Source organism: Gallus gallus, chromosome 1 (genome assembly GCF_016699485.2).
Source record: "Gallus gallus isolate bGalGal1 chromosome 1, bGalGal1.mat.broiler.GRCg7b, whole genome shotgun sequence".
NCBI lineage: Eukaryota > Metazoa > Chordata > Aves > Galliformes > Phasianidae > Gallus > Gallus gallus.
Window position 1 is genome coordinate 122,451,353 of NC_052532.1, and position 20,416 is coordinate 122,471,768.

The following is a 20,416-nucleotide window of genomic DNA, read 5'->3' on the forward strand; positions in this document are numbered from 1 at the left end:
AAAACAGAATCACTTCCACCCAGTAAGGAGCTGTTCCAATTCAACAAACTAAATCTACAAGATATCAATAAAGTATCTGCCTCCCAGAGAGGTAAGTTTAAACTTTCAGCAAAAGTGTGCAACCTCAACCATTATAAAATTGACTTTCAATAGGAACGTTAAACATCAATATTGCAACTTTCTATACAAGTCTGTTTGCTAACCTGTCCATACATGTTTCCTGTCTTACCCTTCCAAGGCTTCTCAGTCTTAAAGCCAAGAATCTGTGAAAACAATTTTTTCAGAGCACAAATAAAGAAAAGAAAGTATTCAAAACATTAGCCTAACAGTTTTCAACTAGTCGTATCACCATGCTGTCTTGAGAACGGTGCATACATCTAAAACTGTATTTGCATTTGACCAATTTGATTTAACAGAACACATTTTGCCATTGGCTTAAAGTTGTGATGAAATTTAATCTTTAAGCTGCTGTGGGAAACGTCTCTTGCAAAGCTGTTTTTCTTCTGAAAATTAAGCTTTATTTAAAGTAAAAATGAAGAGAATGCAAATAGGGAGGGAAAGGGAATACAGACAAAAAAAGAAACATGCAAAAAGAGGGGAAAAACAGACTGGACTAAAAAAAAAAAATCTACCAAGATTTTATTACAAATAATTTCTGTTGAACATTAAAATGGAAATTAATAGTCCAGGAACAAAAGGTAGTTTCAGAAATCCTTTAACAAGTGAAATCCACTGAAGAATGAGACAAAACTGTTTGCTAGAAAACACTGCCAGTACCAGTCAGTGCTGGACAATAATCTTCTTTTGCCATTGTTCCTGTCACCACCCAGATCATTTACATTTATCAGCTCTCACAAAGAATCCAAACAGACAGAAGAGAAATAGGGCCCCAAATTGCCAGAATAAGGCACTGTCCACCTACCACAGACAGCACTAAGAGGAACTTTCATATGCAGAAATGCAAGAGCTTCAATTACTAGTAAGAAAAACATTCTTCACATGCTCTGAAGTTTTGTCTTCCAAATACAGACAAAATTCACCATGGACAACAGAAAAAAAAGCAAACAGTCACATAACACGAGATCTCAGTTAACACAAAATACTGCTCTGAAGTAGGATTCACAGTGGCCAAGTTTTCCTTCTAGATCCCCTCAAAGGCCACAAGTTCAGCAACGTCAGCAAGAAGCTCCCCATGCAAACTTCATGGAGATGAGCCATTAAGGATCTTGTGCACTATTTACCAAACTGTATCTGACTATTAAAAAGACTCTTTGACTTGTCACATAGATGTGACAGCTGTTTATCTGTTTAATCCAAGAAATGGATTTCTAGAGCTTTTGTTTGAAAAGGGCAGTTTTCAAGGCAGAATGGGAAAAGTCAAGAGTGTAGTATGTAATTTGGTCATAACTTTTATGTGAGATATTCCCCCATGTATTAGTTGTGGCAGTTCATATTAGACTTTCCTAGACCAGCTATAAACATCAACATACTCTGCATTAATTTAAAACATTGTACTCCACCAATGAATGACTTCAACCAAAATAAGGACTTCAAAAAGCCCTTTATGTTTTCATTTCACGATACACATTACTACAAATCACCATGGCATATATGTCCATTAGAAAATCTGCCTGCATGAGGGGAATCCAGCAACTACGAGTTTCAAGAAGTGACTCTTTCCTATTATAACACAATCACAAAGTCTCAGGAATAACCAGAACCACTGCTTTCCTCAGGGGGAGAATAAAACAGTTGAAGCTGTAACCTCCTAGAAATAGAAGTGTCCTGAAAATTTTAAGTTTCAACACTTGCAGCTCACCTGAAAAAGGAATGAGGTTCACACTATAGAGGCTCACTATTCTAGACCCACACTGAACTTTCTGTGAACTTATTAGTTTCTCAGTGTACCTTGACAGCACCTTTACTTTTTCAAGGAGACTACAATTGCTGAATATCAAGCAATCATTTGCACCTTTATAACACAGAAAGTTGCATGGATCCAAGCCCCTTCACAGTTCTTTTCAACTAGAAGGAAATATATATATATATATGCATTTTAGAACATACACAATAAAGGTAGGAGGACCATAAACACACTAAAACCTTGTGGTTTTCATACTTTAAATGGGCGTGACAACATTAATTTGCTTGTGGCATTGCTAAATTTTAGATAGGGATTTAAAATAAAATAATCCCATTTTCTTGAAAGGAATAAGAGCCCTAAATCACAACCCAAAAAAGGACTTACTAAGGAAGTGCATGTGTTTTGAACAGAGAGGATTATAGGTTCCCATGCAACAGTAACGTGTTATTTTAATGACTCTCAACAACCAGTCCAACAGGGGTTTCATTACAGGTACAGCTAAGTAGCATGGAGGTACATGGAGTTACAGGTTTCTAAGGGGGAGCTCAAGCTAAGATGCAACACTCCCTTTCAGCAGCAACTGTCTCAAGCACTCGAAGGCTAAGTAGTTTCTTCTTAAGACAAGTCTGGAACACTTTTATGAAGACAGGCTGAGGGAGTTGCGTTGTTCAGCTTGGAGATGAGAAGGCTCCAGGGAGACCTCACTACAGTCTTTCAGTACCTGAAGGAAGCTTATGAACAGAAGGGAGACTGATTTTTTAAATGGGCATAAAGCAATAGAACAAGGGGGAATGGCTTCAAACTAAAAGAGTGGAAATTTAGATTAGATGTTACGAAGAGATTCTTTCCTCAGAGGGCAGTGAGGTGCTGGCACAGCTGCCCAGAGAAGCTGTGGTGCCCCATCCCAGGAGGTGCTCAAGGCCAGGTTGGATGGGGCCCTGGGCAGCCTGAGCTGGTGGGGGACAGCCATGCCCATGGCAGGGGTTGGGTGGGCTTTGAGATCCCTTCCAACCCAAACCTTTCTGTGATTCTACGATTAAGAAAAACAAAGAAGGTAAACAGCAAGTGTAACTCTAGAATAATAGATACATCTACCATAAAACACACACACGCACACAATGAACTAATTGAAATCATCAATAGCAAAAAGAATTTATAGTTTAAGATGACTCTTCATTCTTCTTCATTCTCTTGCTTTATGACTGCTAAAGACAACTTTAACCACATAGAAATACAAAAAGGTAAAATAAACTCACTCTGTCCTTCAAGGTGCTATTCTAATAACGCTATCAGGCAACGACTAAACAATGGCCAGTCATTTCTTTGTTTTGTATGTTTGCCCTGCAAATAATCATAAAGTCATGCCACACTTAAGACCCTCCAAAAGCTATAAAGATAAGCACTATAGCCAGCCACAGAAAACTCATATGTGTGCACAACCCTTATATAAAGGAGGTTAAGTAACTCTAATAACTCTGATCAGGCACATCTGTGCCAAGCAGGTATTTGCAGAATTGAGGCTTATGTTACAGGAGATATATGCAACTCCTGAACTGCTGGGTTATTAGGGTATTTGCATTAGAAATTAGTAAGAGCATGCTTTTAATAGAAGACCTTTATACAGTCATAACGACGTGTTCTGCTTGCTCCAGCTGTTAGTATACAGTACTACTACATAGTTTTCTATCATAAGCAATGCAAATCAAGCTGGAATTGAAGTGAAAGCCCTTCAGGCTCTCTGCAATTCCCCTTCTCACAAAGATCCCTAGCGCCTTAAATTTACAAGCCTAAAAGCTTCCCAGATTCACAACAGGGTCAGACAAGCAGCACAGTTTTAATTACGGACAGCATGAATCTGAAGTGCAAGCAGCTCCAGAAAAACAACACCTTCTGCTTTTCCCTTATTTCCAATGGCCAAGCACACCAACACCGTGCCCCAACACCGCCCTACAGCACCACAGAGCGCCCCAGAAGGCGGCACCAAGAGCAGACAGGGCACCACCGCTCACCCGGCCGGGGACTGAGAACAGAGCGGCAGCCACAGGGCCGGCAGCCCGCCCACCACCGGGCGCTCACCTGGCAGGTACTCCGCCTCAAAGCGCCGCCTCGTCTCGGCGATCAGCGCGGCCTTGTCCTGCTGCTGCGAACGAGAAACCGGCGGGACGTGAAAGGGCCCAGCACAACCCCCTCACACCTGCACAGCAGTCAGCCGACCACCCCACCGTTTAACCGCCGCCCAGCCGCCACTCCATCCCCCCCCCACCCCGACTCCACCCGCGCGAGTGCCGCCGGAAAGCAAGGGAGAGAGCGGGGCGCGAGGGGACCACTCACGTCAGCCATGGTGCGGCGAGGCCGCCCGCAACGGCCGCAGCAACTGTAGGGGGACAGGAAGAAGCGGCGATGGAGGCACCGCGTGACCCGAGGGGCGTGGCCAATGGGAGTGGGCGTGACCAATGGGAGTGGGCGTGGCCACACGCCCATCCCGGGAGCGGGAGCCGGGCGCCCAGTAGCCCCGCCTCTTTCGCGTCATGGCTCCGCCTCCTCCGCCCCGCTTCCTTTCCCGTCATGCACTGCGTGGCGCGAGTTTCGGAGCGGTGCGCGTTGCTCTCGCTTCCGCCTTGTGTTGCTTTCCTTGTCCCGTCACTGCGGCGCGGGCAGGTGGGTGAAGCCCAGCAGGCCGGGTTTTCCGGTGGTGGCTTGTGTGGGTAGGTGGGGCGGGCGTGTCCCTTCAGGCGGGGGCGGCACAGCGGTGCGGTCAGTGTTAATTTTGCCTCCGCGCCACTGGGCTGGCGGGCTGTAACTTAACCCGTCGGTTGTTTCGGAAGTCTTTTGGTGCACCGTTGTCATACGCCGACCTCATCAATGTTATTAAAGCACTACTGGCTTCGTGTTCTCAATTAGCCTACATCACTGCTTTGTGATACAGTTTCACTTAAGGATTAGCATGGCTGCTTGCAAAGCCTTTTACTTTTTGTTCTGCTTTCTTTTTGCAGGGGGAGAACTTGTAGCTGGGCTACACCTGACGGAAATGGGGAGGTATGCGGTTTCCTTGTAGGGGAATGCATGTGCGGAGAAATAAAGATGCTTCTGAGCGAGCAACAGCACGTCTTGGCCTACAATGGAGAGCTCCTCGTCTTTCAGCTGTCAAAAGCAAAGCGTGTGGAGGGAGCAGCTGACAGAACAGCGAAGCTGTGTGTCAGGAGGATGGCATTTGACAGAGACGCTCAGCTGTTTGTTCAGAAGTCATCCGGAGCCTTTAGCGTGCGTGCAAAGCACTCTGAAACTGAGATCGTTTGCTGTGACTGCGCCACGCGTTCCAAAACGGGGGTTGTTCTTCCCTGTGTTTTGGTGAAAATGAAAAAGCACAATGGCGTCGTCGAGCACCTTTTGCTGTTGCTTCACAGCTCCGATCGGTTTGAGCAGTGCTGTCATTTTAGATTGGATTACGAGCTGAAAGAGGACGTCAGGTTGTTCGCTGGCCCCTCGGTGTTGTGGAGGCACGCCAACAAGCTGTTCTACGTCTCTTCTGATACCTGCACGGTTCTGAGCGCTCCTGTGCAACTTTCTTCCATTGCGTGGATGGGTGAAATTGAGGGTGAAGGCACTGTTGTGTTAGGGATCAGAGCTGCTTGCCTGCCGGAGAGTGAAGATGGGGATGAGTTTTCCACTTCAGACAGAGCCATCTGGGGCAGTGAGTTCTTTGGATATGCCATTGAAATGCAAAAAATGCTGACTGGAGCACGCTTCATGCCTCATGCTTACAGTAGAGTGGTATCTTCTGTCTGCGTCTGCAAGAGTGAGAGACTGCAAAAACAGCTCAGAATATCAGCTGCTGCCATCACACAAAAGAATCAACTGATCTGGTTCCAAGACGGTGTCCCTAAAGGTGTTTGTGAACTTCCTTATGAAAAACCATGTTTAATAAAAACTGCTGTAACCAGTAGCAATGATTTGCTATTTATTGTATCTTTTTCCTCTGGGAATATATGTGTTGTACAGAGAGAGAACTTGCAGGTATTTGTGCCTTCAGTATCTCCCTTTTCCTACCGTATCTTTTTTGTCGTTCTATCCAAAGGAAGAAGTTATATGCTTAAGATTTATTGCTTTTTGTCTTTCTTGTCAACTTCTGTTAAAATAACCTGGCTTAAGTTTTTAGGGGGAGGTTTTCACAATGAGAGTGGTGACGCACTGGAACAGATTGCCCGGAGAGGCTGTGGATGCCCCATCCCTGGAGGCATTCAAGGCCAGGCTGGATGTGGCTCTGGGCAGCCTGGTCTGGTGGTTGGCAACCCTGCACATAGCAGGGGGGTTGGAACTTGATGATCATTGTCTTTTTCAACCCAGGCCATTCTGTGATATGATATGATTAAGTATATGCTTTTTTTTTTTTTCTTTCATTGCTTACTTATATATTTGAAAATAAATCTTGGTTTCTAATATTCTAATAGTACTATATTTTATGAGTCTGACGTGTAGCCTCTACTGAAAACCAAATCAATAATATGAGAATTTAAAGCTTAAGACAGCTATGGATGTGCTTGCGAAATTTAGGTTAAAATCATAGTTAACTGTTATTATTTTAAAGCATAAACTTGGAATTGATAAGCTTTTTGAGTTTTCCCTCACAGTGTCAAAAAACATTATTCTCCAGAAATGACATGGAGGTCCTGACTTTATTTTTTCCTTAAGTCTGTAGAGACAGAATTAACTGCTAGGTGTTTGTAATACTCTGTCAAGAAGACACAATGGAAATGAAATCTTGCCTTATCTGAAAGGCAAGCCTCATCTTGACAAAATCACATACAAGATTCCAAATATTTGTGTTTTAAAACCTCTCCCGCTGCAGGTTACTTCCAAATGGCAGAAGGTGAAGTCTGTTCTGGTAGATGATTTTATTGGTTCTGGAACTGAGCAACTGCTACTGCTTTTTAATGATGACTCCAATACAGATGCGTTAAATATGTTTAAAATAACGGATTTTGGAAAGATAAACTATGAAGTAAGTTCAGTTTGCCTTTTCTCAGCTGTTCAGTCTGTGCTTAAAAAAAAAAAAGCCTTGGGAAATGATTAAAGCAGTGGTGCTAAGTGAAATGGGATGTTTGTTGTGAAACGCCCTGAAGTTTGAATATAATCGAGTACAATACTCTGTTTGAATAATGATGTAATTTGTCTAGAGACATTATTCTACCTCCTGGATAGTATCAGCATCCTTCTGGGAATATGGTTGAAGGTGTTTCAGATACGTAACAGATCTTTTACAACGCTTAGCTTTTAGTTAATAGAATTAAGGTTGTAGTGCATGTTAATTACTGTCTCAGAATTGTGTCTTTCTTCTATGTATTATCAATCCTTAATTGCTTTCAGAAGATGAGATTTTTCTTTTAAAAGGAACATGGCTATTCTTCTGGTTTCCTCACCCTTTCTTTTTTGATAATAATGATGACTGGACCTTACATTCAGCTTTTTACATATTTTTGCTTTTTTTCTTTTAGAGTGGTATTAATTATAAAGACGATGTTCCTGCTGCAGAAGGATTACAAGAGAATGGTTTGCTTACCATCCAAGCTCTTGAAACAAGATTACAGGTTTGTGCTAAATAAATCTGCCTTCATATTTTCTCCAAATTAATTTTCTGTATCATTAGTCTAAGGGGTGAGGTTAATAATACTATCTTTATTGGAGAAGTGGTTCAGGGAGAAATTAGTGTTATTAAGTATCCATTCTCGAATTGGTGGTAGTCTGTTTCAGTTCATTCGGTTGTTATAAATGCATTTAGCTAATTAGAAGAATCTAATTTAATTTTAATTACATTTTTGTGATAATGCTGAAGCCATCTTACAAAAGCTTCCTAACAGTCATTTTACTCATGGATGTTTAAATGCTAGTTTCATAATACCAGAGTGTTTACTTCTTTTGCTCAGCATTACATACTTTGAGATGTACTGTATTTTTTTTTTTTTATAGTTCTTCACCTTTCTTACTAGAGGTCTATTGGATTTTACATACAGAAGTGCAAGTTTCCTTCACAATTTGTTACTTTCTACCCACGACTTGGGTAGTGATATACTTTAAACATGATTTCTTTGCTTCTGTATTCTTTCCTTACTTGTTACGTTACTTTATCCTTCAGCCAAACAGACATTTGTTTCCATCTCTTGGTTTTTGCTCCTTCCACTTCTGTTGTGAAGATTGTCTGCCCTGCCACTGACTGCTAAATGGCTTATGTAACTCGTCTTCTGATATTTCTCTTTTTATACACCAGCTGGCTTTCTGCTTTACAGCTTTGTGAATCTGTGTTACAATCACATGAGTACTCTGTACTGCACATTCTATTGATTTTGATAGAAGCAAGCCACTGACTGGAGATCTTATGTGTCATCTGCTGATAAAATCCTTCTGACGGAGACACAGAATCCTTCATAAGGCTTTCTTTCTCTATATTTCTTTTAGATGTAGTAGATCTGTAGTTTTCCAAGCCACATGCTAGCACAGGCACTGTAAGAGAATTGAAAATCCTCTTATTTCTTAATGCTTGAAATCTTTGATATTGCCATGGCAATGAATTTGGAAGTAGGTGGAGGTATGATTTTAGCCTTCATGTTGCAGTGTTGCTTCCTTGCTGAGATCTCTGTTGTTCTGTATGTTTCTCTGAATATTAAAGTACTGTTGCTGTCTTTTTTTTTTTTTAATCTGATGTAACTGAATTTCAGGGATGTTTCTTTTGATGCAACATTGCATGGATCCTGCTTAGCTTGGATATTTCCAGAAGTTATTATTTATTTTGTCTCCAAAATTCAAGTTGTCATGTGTTAACAATCTCTGCGGTATCTCCTATGTTAGGGAAAAGAGCAATAGCAAATGCAGTGTTTTTTCATATCTCTGTTGCTATCCCTTAAAAACATTTTATGCCTGCGTAGTTGTTTTCTATCCGTGTGAGAACTTTGGTAGGTGTTACACTCCGCTACACTGAAATATGCTGCATTTAAGTCATATGCGGTAATATGTGTAAGTTGCACGTTGCAGATAGTGAAACTGAAAAATGTCAGTCTGTGTATTTTTTGAAACTGCCCTGTGCTTATCATGCATCCAGTCTTAAGGGCCTGCATGCAGCCTTTATGCCTCTAGATTCCTTTCCTTAATACTTATTACCCTATCTTTTGAAGAGGACTTCCTTTGGCATAGTGCAGCTACACTGTATCTGTGGTCACAGTGTTTCTTATGGTTTTACTTTCTGTTCTGACATGAATAGGGGACTATTCAACACCAACTGAAAGTTTTGTAAGGGTTGTAGTGCCAGGCTCTTGATTTTTTTTTTTTTTCTCCTTTCACTTGGCTTGCCTGTTTTAGGGCACTGTGTTTGTTTCTGGGGGGACTGGTTTGTGTGTTTTTTCTCCCACTCTCATTTATTGAATTGAGAATTTATTTGTTCCCATTCTGACAGTGTCGTTTTAGTAGTGGGTGGGAAGTTATTCAAGAAATGTTCTGTACATTTTATTTTTAAAACTTAGATTAGAAATAGCAACAAGTTGTTGTTTTCAGTACAGCCTTTGCTGTAGATTGAGTTTTTTATGTACTTTTTCATAAACAATTTCAGTTGCTTGGAAACCATGGAGACTCTTTTTTAATAAAAGAGCAGTTTCAGACTCCAGATATCTGAATTATGTTTCCCTCTAGCATTTTTGTCTACTTTCGCTGTTCCACCATTGCTTTTCACAGTAGTTCTAGTCCTGCCTATTGTGAATCTTCCCTTCCACTTTCTGCCCTTTGCAAAAAGTTCTTGGCTTAGTATTTTTTGCTTTATATGTATGGGTATTGTTTTATTTATGAATATTGTAAGTTTAATTGGAATGTGTCAAAGCACTGTCCTACTTACTACTAAGCCTCCACTTTAATTTGCTTTGTTTTCTGACAGTGATTCATCTGTTGTACTGTTTGTGCTGAATTTTCTCTCAGCTTTGTTTGTTCAGCTCTATCCTACCATGTTTTAGACTGGATGTTTATTTTCTGTTTTTAAAATGATTCGCTTTTATTTTCCATTTGATGCTGTAGAGATTGTAACTTCTACTGGTGCTTGTTACTCCGTTCATCTTGGGTATGGGTCTAAGGATGTATGTTTTCCTTGTTCCAGCAACACTGATAGAGAATTACTCTAGTTTTTGCCATATGGTAAGTTTCAGTTCTCATTCTTGTGTTGCTTTGTGAAAGGGAAAAAAAGTGCTTGCAAAAGTCACATGGGAGAGCAATTGGATCAGTAGGTCTTTGGCTACATTGGCTGTTTCTCATTATGTACTTCCCTGTTTTTTTTTGTCTGTATCCGATTTCCTTGGGAGTTACGAATAGGAGTAAGTAATGGTTTGATACTCTGTTGACTGCAGTTAGGAAGAGATTGTAGAAACATAAAATAATAGAATCATAGAACAGTTTGAGTTTGAAGGGACCTTTAAGATAACGTAGTTCCAACCCTTATGCTATAGGCAGGGACACCTCCCTCCAGACCAGGATGCTCAGAGCCCCATCCAGCCTGGCCTTGAATGCTTCCAGGGAGGGGGCATCCACAGCCTCACTGGGCAACCCGTACCAGTGTCTCACCGCCCTCACAGTAACAAATTTTTTTTCCTTAAGTCTAGTCTAAATGTATTCTCTTCCAGTTTCAAACAGCTTCCTGTTGTCCTGGCACTACATGCCCTCATAAGAAGTCCCTCCCCATCCTTGTTCTTTATTCTTAAGTTTTCCTTTTCTTCCTCTGCCAAGTCTGGCACTGGAGTATTTCATGGAATATGGTATTTGTGATGCTTGGTTTGATAGGTGACAAATCATTTTGTTAGAGTATTTATCATGATGGGTTCTGTTCTCAGAATGCCCTTTGCTCCTGCATCATGAGCAAATGGCATTACTCCTTTTACTTGGCGTGCTTTTCATTCAGGCTTGTCATTTGGTGATGAGTGAGTCTGATGTCTTTTTTTATTTGTTTAGAGACTGTTCTTCCTTTCCAATGATAGGCTTTATTCTCCTCTCTCTTGTTGACAGTAGCAGGCTTCTCAGGAGCTTACTTCTCAGAAAATACTTTCTGAAGAATTTTTTTAAATATAATAACCTAATACTTAGAATTTGTCTATGTATTTGTCTGTAAAACTGTCAACATTTCAATATATTTACTTGAACAATCTTCAGTATAAGTCTTGACCAAAAATCAAAAATAATGGTAATACAAAAATAAAGCAGAAACAATAATGAAGGTATTGAATGCCTACGTAAACATCTAATGTAAATATTCTCAAATTAAGATAAACTTAGAGTTCAATACTGAGAGAACAAGATTCTTAGATTTGTGTTTTGGCAGCAGAGTAACGTGACTTAAACAGTTTTTAAAAGCATTACTTCAGGAACATCAGGAACTTGGATTGTGATCCTTGCATAAAATGGAAAGCTGAGGGTTATCTTGGTAGCTTCAGTACCAGTCCTTACTTGCAATAGACTAGAGACTGTGTCCAATGAGCACTTTTATGTTTTACAGGCTGGTCTCGCCTCTGTTCGAGAGCTACAGCAGCATTTAGGTCTCAAAAAGAGGGTTATTCTTCAGTCATGCAGAGCACTAATAGATCTTGTTGAAGGAAGAAACCATATTCTACCAAGTGCAAAAAAGGTAAAATACAGAAGAAAGCACAGATCATAAAAAAAACACTTCTGCTTTTTGCTGAGACGTTTGTAGAAGGTTCTTCCCTCACACACTTGCTACTTTTACCAGTCAGAATTGCCACTATCAAAACTCATTGATTTGCTTTAAGTAAAGTCTGATTCATTATCTTAACCTGACAATTTATGTAGTTAAGAGTAAATTTAATTTTTTCCTTGAAATTGATCCTGGTGAGTGGTTTGTACAGAGGAATAATCTTTAACAGTGAGTTAATGACAAACAGTAGGAGGACTGTATTGTCTTAATTGGCAGTTACCTGGATATCGAATATCTGTCTCTGATCTAATATGATAGGAAGAATGAGCAGTGATTTCTGTAGGCAAAATTTATCTTACAGTGGGGCAGAGTGAACTGTGAGCTAAAAAGGTGATAAAGTTTGGGCAAATGTTATATCTGTATGCTTCTCAAACTAAGACTCATAATTGCTTGAAATCTGCATGATCTTTCAGTTAATATTTTAGTCTCCTTCAAGTCAACCAGGTTTAGACAGCAAAATTTTAAGCAATTAATAATATAACTTCTAATGCCTTCTTTGGAAGAAAACATGTACAAGGAGAGGATGAGTTGTTTGTCATGATAGCTTTTGTTTAAAGAAAGTGGATTTATATCTTGTAAATCTATTCTAGAAAATAGACTATTTTGTATAGATTTCATTTTATGTAGTAGATTTTATAGTAGAACATGAAGTAATGCAATATAAAAAGAACTAATATCTGTACTTAATTTGTCCAAACAAACATTTTTCTATAAGGAAGGCCTTGTCAGTCTCTGGGATGATGTGGGAAAACCTCATTCTGTTAGTAAAGAGCCATCATTGACACCTAAACTTCAAGATCACTTCATAGAGAAATTGTGGCAACGTGTTGTGGGTGACAACTTGGTAGTTGGAGTAAAACTAACTGAATCATTTTGTTTGTAAGTATATAAATAATTTCATTTTGTAGTTTAATAGAAATTGAGATTGCAAGTAAAGCCGTGCTGTAGGAAGAGTGGATTTTTGAGATTTGACTTTTCTCATTTCAACATCTGTGTATGAAGTATTTCAAGTGCATTTTGCCAGTATTGTTGCTGTGACATGTCTCTCTAGTGCTGTGCCAAAAATATATCATCTAGCCAAAAATCAGCTGTGTCAGTATAACTACGTCATTACTGGAGGCATTTATAATAGAGCTTTCTTTGACAAAAATTATGGTTCTTTATAGTTAATATTAGCATAGGTATACTGACGTCAGTGGGTGGTGTAGATTTAGCTCTGTTTTAACTATACTGTTCCTGCTGCCTAAACATTAGTATCTCACCATTCATAGAGAGTGATTTCCTTAAGAAGTAGAATGTTTTATTTTTAATTATTTGATCGACTTAGTAAATATTCAGCTATGCTGTAGTCAGATATCAAATCAAATAAGTATTTTCTGAGCCTACGCATTATATAAATCACATGGAACAAGCAGGCTTAAAATACTCAAAGCTTCAAAAAGATTTGTTCTCGTTATTATCCTTAAAGTGATTTGTTTATTCTGTTCATTTTAGTTGCTTAGTTCTAGTCACGATTACTACTGATGTTATTCCCCCGTTGACGAGGGAGCTTATTTGAAATGCACTTTGAAAGAACAGGGTTATCTGAAACAAACTTATGATAGACAGTGTATAATGTAAACTTTGGTAGAGTTAGAAGTTACTTTTTGACCTATACTCTCACAAGCATTGTAGCTGACAGTGTGTTAAGGTAAGCTTAAGGAGTATTGATGCCTCTGAAAATCATTCAAGTGACTGTGGGGGAACTGACCTATCAGGCCCTTTGGTTGTTCTGCTGGAACTGCAGGTATGTTATCTCTCAACTACCAGCTTGCTATAACTTAACAAGGAAGCTGACCTTGTGTTCTTGATGGCCTCTGTTAAGAGCTACCAAGGCAAAAGATTGTTTTTGCCTTTCCACTGTTTATTCTTCTAGCTTTGATGACAGTGACTTTGTTTTGAAAATCAAATACTTAAGTCCACTATAGCTTCAGAAGTCCTGAGAAGATTTGGAACAACTTTTTTAAAACCAGCAGCAACTTTGACCTCTTCCTCATTTTTACAGTTGAGAACCGATCTGTGAAGATTAAATCAGTTGTGAAAGGTTACCTGGTAGGCTAGAAGGTTGTAGCAGGTCTACTGGGCTCCAGGAGTCCAGGGTCATGGGCCTGTGGTTTTGCAGAAAAGGGTTTGCTTTCTTTTCAGCTCCAATGTACAAGTTTTCATTGATTATTTTTGGGCTTCCTACTAATGCAGGATTATATTGATGTTTTAGATTACACTGTGAGGTGATGATACTTCCCATAAAGGAATCTAGACGTTTGTATGACTTCAGGTGCCAGTGACATCTTGAGATTGAATTGATTGTTAGAGTAAAATGTTCACTGAAAGAAGATCTGAAACAGTAGTACTAGGATTTCACAAAAGAATCTTGTGTTGAATGAACAAAACATGCATTTCAGAAAATTACTGCATGATTAAGGAAACAGTGTTTTGAACCCTTTATTTTACTGTCTACCTGCACTTTTGTTTGAATATCTAAAAAACGGTGTAAATACTAGAAGAACTCTTAGTTCTCAAAGAGGCAGAATTTTTACTTTCTGTAGTCCTTTTTTATTAAAAGAAAATTAAGTCTTTAAAAATAAAGTGCAAATGTCATCAAGTATCTGCAAGGGTTAGGTTGAATGTTCAATATTTTCTGAGTGAATTAAATGTCCAAATTATTTCAGCTAATGTGAGCGATCTATCTCCCAGGAGCTCTTAATACAAATGGCAATTTCATCTAAGATTATAAGTACTTACACACTGCACGGCCTCTGAATTAACTTGGAATAGTGTTGGAGTTCATAGTAGTCCTAAATTTTGTAAAGTATTGTTTTTTGTTATTTATCAAAAAGCAAAATGCAAACTTGGAATGCAGTCATCTTATGTGGATTTTTACAGGTCAGTGAGTGATATCAGTTTATCATTAGTGATGGATCAAGACTTCTCTTTGATTTCTCCAATTATTGAGTGCCGGAATAAAATCATTAAGTTGAACAAAGTCTTCTCAGCATTATCTGTCTCCTCATGTCAAATTGAGCCTCCTCAAAAAAAGATGAAATTGGACTTGCGTAGCAAGAATGATCTGAAAGAAGAGTTTCATAAGAGGTGTTCTAGGACTCAGCTGGATAAAGCAAATACAGTCACTGCTGTTACCAGCCTTTCACCACTACTGGCATTTCATCGTGTTTGCTGTGCAGTTCTACTACATGCAAAGAAACAAAAACATCAGAATGGTGATTTACAGAAGAGCAAAAGGATGACTTTACTCTGTGGAAAAATTTTGCTAAGTCTGGAAGATATTTCAAATGGGAAATATTCACTAAATATGCTCAAGGATAATAGTTATTGTACAGGTAAATGGATTGATAGCGTTTGGATTCATGAAGATGTGGTTGATTGTTTTTTTTTCTAGATGAGATTAAGCTAAATTTTCAGGGTGTAATTATGTTTCTTTCTTTGAAGTCAACACCTACAGACTTCTGCTTTCTATTTCACCCAGCTTTTCATTCAGAAGAACTTTTAAGTTTAAAAAAAAAAAAAAAAGTGTAACAGTTGCTATAAGGTTTTACAGCATTGGTGCTGAAGTGTATCAAGAAAGGTTAATTTTGAAGATAAATCTGAATACAGATATAGCTTGCTTTTTTTTTTCTGCAAATAGGATATTTACTGTTGATTGGATACATTTATTTTATCCTGACTTAGTATTACTATTTTTTTAAGTAATACCAAAATAACTGAAGCTTTTCCTCATCTGCACAGCTATTGTGTTCCTCTGTATTTTTTTTCTTTTTAAGTTCCTGATTGAACTGATTTTGAACTGGGCTTCTGCTTGTGTAGTGAACTGTCCTTTTGATCATCTGCTATGAATTTTAATTTCTTCCTTTAATGCCATATCATCAGCTAACACCAAAGTGCCATCTTAATGTCACAGGAGGCTATTAATAATGTTCACTTGGCAAGGTGACATTTATCTTTAGAGCTCTCTTATTATATAGTTGCAGCTTTGTTAATCAGGTAACCATTTTGCTCAACAGAAATAGGTGTAAGAATTTAGGTGAGAGGAAAATTTCCAAAGAAAACATTGAATGCAGGTGCAGACCCCAAGTAAAATTGGGAGTGTGAATCAAAAATGTATTTGCATCTTATACATGAAACCTGATCAAAGTATTTAGGTTAAGTATCTTTTTTTTTTTTGTATTTTCTTGCAGGTTCAATGGAAGACATAGCTGCTATCCTTGCAGTATCTATCAGATCTTCCTTTCAGATTCTGTCTTCTGACTGCACACTGACTCGAGTAAATTCGTGGTTACTTGGAGAAATGGAGTGCGTACCATTTAAGGAATGCCATGACATGGTATTCGCTCATAAAGCAGGAAATGTCTACGGTACAGTCTTTAGCTGGACACTGAAAAGTCCATTTGAAGGAGTTCTAACACTGTTTTGCAGGTAAAATTGGTCAAAAGTTTTACAGTATCTTTATCTTAGACTCATGCCTTTATCTTCATGTTGTCTCTTATTGGCATCGTAGCCAACAGTCATAGTTCTGATATGAGAATGTCAGAGCCTGAATTGTATCATTTAATTTTGTGCTAGTACACTGAATTCCGAATAATTGTAGTCCCCTTTAATAGACACTTGGTACCATTTCTTTTGTTCATTTCAGTGCATAGTAATCTTATATTTTTTCTTAATATGTTTTTTCAACATGTTGACTTTTCTTTTTTTTTCATCGTAAGGGAATGTTTATTTTTAACAAAAACAAACTAGACAATTTAAGTTGCATTCTTTTTCTTTGCATTTTTAGTTTAGAAATGCAACATGCATCTATCTAACTGGTACGTTTTTTCGGATAAACTTTATTTTCTATCTGCCATTGTATTGAAGAGGAAATAATCTGAAGAATCTCAGTGATTTCCTTACGTATATTGTCAAACTATTGGGATAAAATGATGTACATCAGGTAAACAAGTTAGTAATACTTCCATCGTTTACGATTTAGCTGGATAAGGCTCACACTGTGAAAAGTAATTTTCAAGTACTGATGAACTTTTCTTTTCATGAAGAGTTCAAGCTAAAAGAAAACAAACAAACAAAAAAAGTAAGAGAAGGTAAGGGTACATCTCTTAAGAATCTGTAACTAAAAGACAAAAAAAAAGTAAAGTAAAAGACTTCATTCAATTAGGATTTGATTGCCTTTTATGTAAGAACAAAGAGTAATGTTTTTAAAAATCAAGACCTTTAAAAACTTCCTTTTGGAAACTTAGTTCACTTGACACTATTCATTTTCAATCCAATTTAATATCAGTACTTAATGAGCTGCATGTTTATACTTGTATGTTTATATTTGTATTTTCAGTGTTGGTTTTTTTCCCCTTCACTGGATCGATCTTTTTCTCGTAGAATATTTCTCTGACAGATTGAAGTTGTACTGATAATTTTTTTTCACAGCCATTCAGAAATGAGATAAGCTGCATCTGTTATAAGTAGTGGAAAATTAAGATTAAGATAAGTTAATTGCAACAGAACAGCTTTACTGATCAGTGTGAGAAAACTAGCTACTTAGGGATGTGTTGTGGTTTGAAGAGTTAATCACCTCAAGAGAAGGGGGGGAAGGAAGAGGAAGAAACCCAGTTGAGATAGGAGAAACTAGTTTATTAAGAGGAGTGTGAGGTAATACAGCATAATTAAGAATAATAAATCAAATGAACCAAAAATAAACTGGAGGAAAAAGTCAAAGTGCTTATTGGCAGGCCTTCACCAACTGGTGTCCCAGAAAAGACAAGAGAACTTCCTCCTCACCCAGAATCAGATCACATCTCTCAGAGCTGGAACTTGCATGAAATAGCTGTGTCTGCTAGAAACACAGCACACAGGAAGTGCACCCAGTACTGAGTTTAAGCATCAGGCAGCCTGCCGTATGATACCATCATATGGAATACTGACAAAACCAGGGCAAGATGCTTTTTTTTGTCTTTTCTTTTTTTTCCTGACGTAATTTTTTAATTTTTTTCCTTTGAAAGACATCTTCTGAGGAGCTCATCTGGCCAAATGCAGGAAATAAGACTTTGGACAAACTGCATTTCTCTTAGAATGAATGTTGGTCTGTCACTGCATCATGCTAGTGTCTGGGGGAATAAGTTCCCTGTGATGAATACCAACACTATTTTATCCAAGGTTCTTAATTTGAACATCTAATTATTTTTAAGTACAACACTTCCTCACCAGTGACTGTTCAAAAAAGACCAGCAGTTAGCCACCTAATAGCTCTGCAGTGCGTATCTACTGATGGTGACAATATGTGAATGCATCTTTCTTCTGCCCCTAAATGCATACTAGGCAATTTTGTATTGTTACATGTGGTTTTTGCATACAATGAATTGTTTCTTAAAGAAAGAAGTGATGCTCATATAACTGGATATGTGTTTTAATGTTGAATATTTGTTACTGAAGCAACAGATCTTTTGATATACAGCAGCTAGTCTGAATTCCATTAGAAAGTCCTTGCTGGCAGTTATGTGTACTGTATGCACAATACTTAAAACCATAAACATCCTGAGTTTTCATCTGCTTAATTTAAAGTAGCTTTATTATGTTTGCCACTATAGAATTTTGAACACAGAAGATATCTTTAATAATAGTACTCTTATTTTGCAGGAGTCTGACTGTCTTGTTCCAGTGTCTTCATAGCCTTATTAGAGTTCTTCCACCAAGATGTGATGTAAAACTCATGAAATCTGGAAGCAAAGGTGTACTTACTGAGCAGTTAGTACTGGCTTTGGAAAAAGAAATGTTCACCTCAAGGAGTTTCCTCTCCTCAAAAGAAAGTAAAGCTGAAAACAACTTGACATGGTGGAATGAGCCTGGCAAGAAAATCAATGATGCTCCTGTGGCTTCTTTACTGGACAGTGAGGATGGTGTTCAGCAATTCAGAGAGAGGCTTCAAAACGAAAAGGAACAGTGTATGCTAAGTATGAATGAAACGATGGATGGTACGCTTTACCAGGAAGTGGCTTTGAAAGTAGCAGAAGCTCAGCTCAGTTCTGATATGATTGTGTGGAGACTGAGCAAGTCCTAGAAACTTATCTAAATTTATTTTGAATAAAGTTTTAATGAAATTGTAATATAAAATATTTATATTTTCATATTTATGTCACTTATTTTATAGCTCAGATATTTGTAGAGATAAACAACAGCGTTTTGGTTGATGACTTCTAGCTGGTTCAGCAAAAGTAAAAAGTAACAGTCACTATTTGGTCACAGATTTCTAAAATATATTTTAAGGTACTTTTCTAATAAATATTATTTGAAAGTTATAATTCTTGATCTTTAAATGAAATACATTAGGAAAAAGTAAGTATGTATTGTTTAAAATAGTCCTACTAAAATTCTACTAGAACTATTAACACAGCCAACACTAAGTTTGTTTTTTTTTAAATCTTAAGACTAAGCTACAGGAAGTTAAACAAATTTAGTTCATAATTTGATTGTGATGTTTGATAATTTCAAAGCAGCAGCCTATTTTCTTGATATATCATGCCTTTTAGATAACTTTTGTTAAATCTACATGCCAGTTGTGAAATCTGGGGGAGAAAACTCTGGCTGTACTTTGCAGCCCAGTTTTGTAGAGGCCACCTTTGAATTTGAGACATTTTGGAGCATGTGTTGGGGCTGGAGAAACTAGATTAAGCCTTTTACAGAATTCCATGAACTCTTGAACATTCATCCTTGTAATCATGGATGTAATCATGCTTTTAAATTTGCAAGGTCCATCCTCACTGACAAGACCATGGAAAGGCTAATTTGCTTAGTAAATCCTGGACAAAACTCTCTTTCCTTGGAACTTAACCCAACTTCAAAGATGAAACAATTATTTGCTTGTTCCCTGAGTTATAAGTGCTTGTCTGTTGATCTTAGCTACTCAGTACTTTGGACCTATCCTCAACTACTGTAAGTAATGAGCAACTCCTTGCCTGTTACTATCTTCTTCTAACCAGAAATAAAGTGTATGTGTGTATCCCAGAAAAGAGCTGCCTGTGATCTTGCATGTACTTCATGTTATGGTAGTTACTTATCTTTTTTTTTCCCCCATCATAGTTATATTTTTTTTTTCAGCTTTGCAAGTGACAGAAGGCTTGGAAAATCACAAATCATAATACTTTGTTTCCTTTTATCTCTGCTTTATGCAAGTAAAATCATAGTGTTTGTCACCTTTTGTTCAAAAGTTGTCAAACAGTTTGCTGCAAACAAAGTTTTAATAGTTAACAGCTTCAGCGTGTACTCTGACAGTAAGGGTTTGGCTTGAAGAATGAAAGATCTATCGATTCAGAAGAACATTCCTCAAGAATTGTTTTTGTTGTTTTGTTTTGTTTCATTTTGTCAAGAGTACCCATCATGATTTAAGGCAGCTGCCAGAAGGCAGCTAAGCACAACTGAGCATTTCATTTACTCCCACCCAGTGGGGGAGATAGAGGGATATAATTTTTAAAGTGTAACAAGTGGATTGAGATAAAGAAAATAGACAGAAAATAAAGGAAAAATATTAGTAATGGTAATGAGATGGGTAGATCTGCAAAACAAGTGCTGCACAATGCAATTGCTCATCACCTGCTGACTTATGCCCAGCCAGTTCCCAAGTAGTGGCAGTCCCCGCAGGCGATCCATCCTCTTATTGTTCTGCTGAAGTCATATGATATGAGATGTCCCTTTGGCCAATTTGGGTCACCTCTTCTGGTTCTGTTCCCTCCCAACTCTTGCTTGCCTCCAGTCTTCTCACTGGCAGGGCAATGCAAGAAGTTGAA

The 20,416-nt window shown here is 38.2% G+C and overlaps 2 protein-coding genes across 7 annotated transcripts in view; one reads left to right on the forward strand and one right to left on the reverse strand.

Annotated features, from left to right (window-relative positions):
* Positions 1-4,284, reverse strand: part of MOSPD2 (motile sperm domain containing 2) — a 34,439-nt gene extending 30,155 nt beyond the window's left edge. For 2 of the 6 annotated variants that reach the window (NM_001397781.1, NM_001397779.1), the window contains exons 1-2: positions 4,196-4,284; positions 3,941-4,001 (exon numbers count right to left, since the gene is read on the reverse strand). In NM_001397781.1, the coding sequence (NP_001384710.1) occupies positions 3,941-4,001; positions 4,196-4,204 (70 nt within the window). In that variant the 5' untranslated portion in view covers positions 4,205-4,284. Of the gene's footprint in view, positions 1-3,120; positions 3,206-3,940; positions 4,005-4,195 lie in introns of all 6 variants that reach the window. The other 4 variants (XM_046940714.1, XM_046940709.1, NM_001177517.2 and 1 more) reach the window with 4 other exon arrangements.
* Positions 4,285-4,429: 145 nt separating this feature from the next.
* On the forward strand, positions 4,430-19,655 carry FANCB (Fanconi anemia complementation group B). The gene is made up of 9 exons (NM_001199100.2): positions 4,430-4,522; positions 4,858-5,878; positions 6,711-6,863; positions 7,357-7,449; positions 11,379-11,507; positions 12,310-12,473; positions 14,517-14,971; positions 15,827-16,064; positions 18,273-19,655. The coding sequence occupies exons 2-9, from the start codon at positions 4,928-4,930 to the stop codon at positions 18,691-18,693; spliced, it is 2,604 nt and encodes an 867-aa protein (NP_001186029.2). The 5' UTR covers positions 4,430-4,522; positions 4,858-4,927; the 3' UTR covers positions 18,694-19,655.
* Positions 19,656-20,416: the final 761 nt, after the last annotated feature.